A 5,176-nucleotide genomic window follows, 5' to 3' on the forward strand; every position below is an offset into this window, starting at 1 on the left:
CTCCCTCCTCCTCGTCTCGACCCGGGCACACGCCAGGAGTCTCCTGCTTTTACGGTCTGATGAGTTTGTATAGAAATCTACACGTGCCTCGGCTTTATGTGTCTCTTTCTGGGGGTGGTGGGGTCTCTGGTTTGGCTACAAAGGGGGCATATCCGTCCACATAACGGCCCAAAATAACAATACAGAAAAATGGAAGGTAGAAGAAGAAACTTCAAAGGGCTAAAATGCGCATAATAGGGAAATAAAGTACAAATGCTCAACATCATTTTAAGCAAATGTCAGTGAAAGCAGCTCCAGACTTTAACTGCTTCCATTCAAAACCTTCAGAATGTTTAAGACACTCAAAGACTTCCGGGAAAACAAACTTCCCCGAGATCAGATCTGCAGTCCGGCTTTTACGCACACGAAAGCCAGCTGAAATTCGACCTCAGCGGACAAATAACTAAACATCCACAATAATAGGGACAGATTTGAAACCACCGTGGCCCTGCAGCATGTGCGCTGGCGTGACAGTTAACTCCGGACATATGAATCCGTCATTTTACGCATACATAATTAATGGCGAGCGGAGGGTGTCCTGCTTTGCATCACAATGGTCGCGCTTGTGCAAGCTGTAGACCCGTCCTGATTGAAAAGGAAATTGCACAGTTGAAAAAAATGGAAGATGAAGAAGGAGTGGGGGTCTACCCCCCCGCCACACAAAAAGCAATCTGGACCCTAGATACTGTCGGCGCGTGCTGCGCGTAATCAGTGCGCTTTTTCTGTCTCCAAATGGGGCAAAGTGAGGTTATCTGGCCGTTAAACCACATCAAACCCCGCAGGTCCAGTCTGACCCGGTCAGTCGGATGTGAGTCTGTCCTGCACCGTGAGAGATGATGCTCCCATCATCCCTTGTCTGTCGGTGCAGGGCTCGAGGACACGTTTGACAGGTGCAAGATTCTGGCGTAAAATGAAGACGTGAGAGAGATGTCCGGAAAGTCTTTTCACTAACCCATTTCAAATTTTGACTGTTGGCGTGTCCAAACTGAGAGCATTCAATAAACACGCGTCGTTTCTTGTGTTCTGGTCTTTTTTATGAAAAAATCTACATCTTATCCGCCAGTCTGTCTCTTACGAATATTTAAACCCACATTTTCCTAAAACAACATTCAAAATAACCGGTTTCAATGTGTGTCCCTTTAAAATCCACGTGTTTCGAGAACTTTCTTTAATCAGTTGTTATCGTTTTTAATTTTTAAATGTTCCTCGGGTAGAAGCAGGCACATGCCTCCAAATGTTTAAAAAAAAACAACAACTAGATTTTCTGATAAAAAAAAAAGCTCACATCTTTTAAAAGTGAGATTTTTTATCCAGTGGGAGCTTTGTTAAAAAATTTATAGTTAAACTTTATTCATAGGTTATTTCACCCATAATGCGCATGTCATGATAACAGGGAGTGCAGGTGGATAATGGTTTAGCAGTAACAGGTCAGCGCACAAAATGAACTAACATCTATACAAACACTGCAAAACTCTCATTGAGCGCCGTGTACAGTGTGTGTTTATTACCACGGACAGCGCATTGTGATATCCACGCAGTGAAGCTGACACTTAAAGTCACTCAGCGTTTCATGTCCTACAATCTGACTTTATACTTCCACACAAGCAGCGTGCTGTTTTCTCAGCTTGCGGGTTCAGGCATATGTTCTCTGTGTGCGTTAGTGAGTGTGTGTGCGTGTTGGAGTGTGCGTGTGTGTGTTACTTTCCCGACAGGCTTCAGCTCAGCCTCATTAGCATACAGCTGTAGAGTGACGCCCTCCTCATTTCCCCTCCTCCTCCTTCCAAAAAGCCAAACATCCACTTTTATGTGCAGCATCTATAGGGCCCTGTGATTGGTCACACTCCTGCAGAGTCACACTTACAGTTGGCACATTGTATAGAAGAAAAAACAAAACAAAACAGGAATGTAAAAGTATGCCAGACTCTCGTTCTCATCTGGTGTAAAACACTGCTCACACTCTGATTAATGAGAGATCTTAAGGATTAAAAAGGAAATTATCAGATGTCCACACAAGAAAAATGAATGCAAGCATTAATTTAATGGTAATGACGTTAAAAGTTAGCCAGAACTCTTACACAAAGAAAGTTTTACTGGATTAGACCACTCTCTCTCTCTATCTCTGAAAACAATTAAAATAACATTTATTTGATGGAAAATTTTTGGATTATATTGATTAATCGAAGCAATCTAAGAAAACACATATTTTTTAACCATTTGATGGAAAACAAATCAGTAGTGTTAATCAGTGTTTTGGTGTGAGTAATCCAGTTTGGAGACGCTGACTGTCTGTTTGCTTTCTCTGAACATAACAGGACTAAAAAATGTCATGTGACTCCTGACTGTGTTTTTGTGCTGAGCTGCTGATTTTAAAAATTTCTCCAGGACTCTAAAGATCTGATATAATAATATATTTACACATAGCAGACACAGTGTCTCCACAGCATTCCTGAGCCAGCTCAAATGATTGGAGGTATCCAGTGACACATACACAATATAAACCAGTTACCACACCTCAAACAGAGTCTGATTTGTTTTAGTATTTTAACAGGCGTGAGGTCAGAGCTGGCCCGGGCAGGCGAACATGGGCAGCAGGTTTCGGTTGTAACTCAGATACTTCACAGCACTGCTCCTCAGAGCCGCTCGACTGTCCTCGTCTTTCAATTGGTCCGGAGGGCAGAGGTCCTGCAGAGACACACAGGTGGAGAGTAAAATCTCAGCACTGCACTGAGAGAGCTTCTTTTTTTCCACAAACCAGCAGGTTCTGATCGGTGCCCGACTCAAAGTGTGCCGGAGAACTCTAAGCTCGCGCTGAAGGTGTGATCGCTGTGGAGAACTGATGTGAGGAGACATGTAACTGACTCCATCCAACTGAGTACTTAATGCTTCATTCACTAAATTTTATTTCTACAGCACATTTAAAATCAAAGTATTTTACACTAAAATAAAATAAACAGGTTCCTAAAAAAGACACTACAATCTGTCTGAGGACATCTGGGATGTCTTTCCGGGGTTTCAGTGTAACAACAGCAAAGGCACAAGGTCGCTCTGACTGCTGGATGATCAGGAGTGACTGAAGAGCAGATCTTAATGATTTTATTCAGACAAAAGAAAGAAAGACTCACCCGAGCTCTGACCAAAACACTGGATGAACGTCTCAATAGAGAAAACATCCCTGATGTTACCACACAGAACTTTAAGAAGTTTAAAACACCCTTCAGTCTGGAAATTTGCAGGAAAACATGAACGACTGTTTCACATGGACAGCAATAACAATCTGATTTCAGCCGGCAGGGCAGCAGGACGTGGAAGTTCCTGCCTCAGTCTCAAAATTCCTCACCTTCACAAAAGCCACGTGCAAAGATTTAACCGTGCATCGTAACCAATACAGTTTAACTCAGAGGGGCATAAGTGTGATGTAGGAGATGAGAAGTGGAGCACCAACCTTGAGTTTGAGGGTCTGCTGAAGCTCCTGCTCTAAATCGGAGAATCTGTCGTGGAAAACGGCCAAACAGCTGCTCTGTGTGAAGAAACTGGAGAGAAAACCTTTACATCAGTGCTTCGGTTCAGTACCAACAACCAGAGGTTTTAAGGGAAAAGGGTGCACCCGAGTTATAACATTGACAATAACAACTGTTTCAAATCTAGATTATGTCAGAAGCTTAAATCAGAATCTGATTCCATTGCCCTGCATCTACATAATGTAGAGGTTAATTTCCACCACTGGAAACTTTCTTTGTGTGAACCGACTGTTTACATAAAAGCTCAGTGAAGCTTTGAAATAAAAACACACACACGCACACTTCCAGAAGCTTCCCTAAGTGTGTCGGCTGAATAATCCTCAGCCGCCACACGGTCAATCAATTATCTTAACGGCTCCTGATGCTCCGTCAGCCTCCACAATGACTTTACGAGTCAGCTGACTGAGCAGCGTGATGGGGAATCAGCCTCTGTGGTTGCGAGGCTCCAGCTTTGTCTCGTCCTGGACCGACCACAAAGACAGATTGGGGAGCTGCATAAACAGATTAGGAGGTGGTGGTGGTGGGGGGACAATAGCCCTCCATGTCTGCGGGTCATTTGTGTTGAAACCTCAGAAGCAGGTCACCCACTGCTTGACAAATACCTACTCACTGGATAGTCATGCCAACAAACACACACACACACACACACACACACAAAGTGAGAGGACAAAGGCAGCGGAGGCCCGAATCTTCCTCGTGTGTTGAAGTGATCGGTCAGCGGTTACATGACGTCAAAGCGGCTTGTTTCTGTGCAGAACTCAGTTATGAAAACATCTGTTTTTACACAGCTGCCCACCTGCCGTCTGCCTCGTTTCAGTGCCAAAAATCACACATAAAAAAGTGAAAAACAGCAGCGTGAGTTCTTCTGCAGTCACTTACATGCATACCTGAAATTATACTCCTGCAGAGGGCTGGACAAAATAACAGAAATGCTGTATAAAAAACACAATAACCATGTAGGAAACACCAATCTGCCGAAGCTGCTTTATTATTCTCTCGACGACATACTGAAACCAGACATCGGGCTCTTCACCAAACTGCTCATTTCTGCCAGTCTAATCAGAGTGTGGGATGTTTTGCCGTTTATTCGCCTGCTGCTGCATCAGTCCTGACAAAGACTCGAGCAAAAACATTGGACAAAAGATCGGATTTTTATTTTTGTCCCTGTGAGGATTTGTTTTTACAGTGCGAGTAAATGATTATGCTCCCTCGAATATGTTTGGGCACTATACTTAAAAAGTATAAGCATGAGAGTTAAAGAACAACCGTGGTTTGCTAAAAGACATCGGCAGCAGAATGTAAATGACCTTCGAGGATAGTGGTGTTTGTTTGGAGGAGGAAATATTTCTTCTTCACTTAAAGATAACAACAAATACTCGAAGAGCTCTCGCTTTTGGTTTGACCTCCACCTGCAGTCATGTAGATAATCCCAGCAGCCTTGCAGTGACCACAGTATTACTAAAGCTGCAAAAAGAACTTCAAACTAACAAAGTTTCACGCGTAAGCAGGAAAAGAAATGAAGTTTTGAAAGGTTAAATAGGCTTCAAACCTGAGGGCTGAAAATGAAAATACAGAAAACTGCAGTTCCTCTAATGACCACCAGAGGCTGGCTCCAAACA

At 43.3% G+C, this 5,176-nt stretch overlaps 1 protein-coding gene across 1 annotated transcript in view; it reads right to left on the bottom strand.

Moving 5' to 3' along the window:
- Positions 1-2,069: 2,069 nt before the first annotated feature.
- LOC102192695 (cilia- and flagella-associated protein 61-like) overlaps positions 2,070-5,176 on the bottom strand; it is a 14,145-nt gene continuing 11,038 nt past the window's right edge. The window contains exons 6-7 of the mRNA XM_005732729.1: positions 3,482-3,569; positions 2,070-2,721 (exon numbers count right to left, since the gene is read on the bottom strand). Coding sequence (XP_005732786.1) covers positions 2,596-2,721; positions 3,482-3,569 — 214 coding nt within the window. The 3' untranslated portion in view covers positions 2,070-2,595. The remainder of the gene's footprint in view (positions 2,722-3,481; positions 3,570-5,176) is intronic.

Source organism: Pundamilia nyererei, unplaced genomic scaffold (genome assembly GCF_000239375.1).
Source record: "Pundamilia nyererei isolate P.nyererei 1_Seehausen unplaced genomic scaffold, PunNye1.0 scaffold00048, whole genome shotgun sequence".
NCBI classification, from domain to species: Eukaryota; Metazoa; Chordata; class Actinopteri; order Cichliformes; family Cichlidae; genus Pundamilia; species Pundamilia nyererei.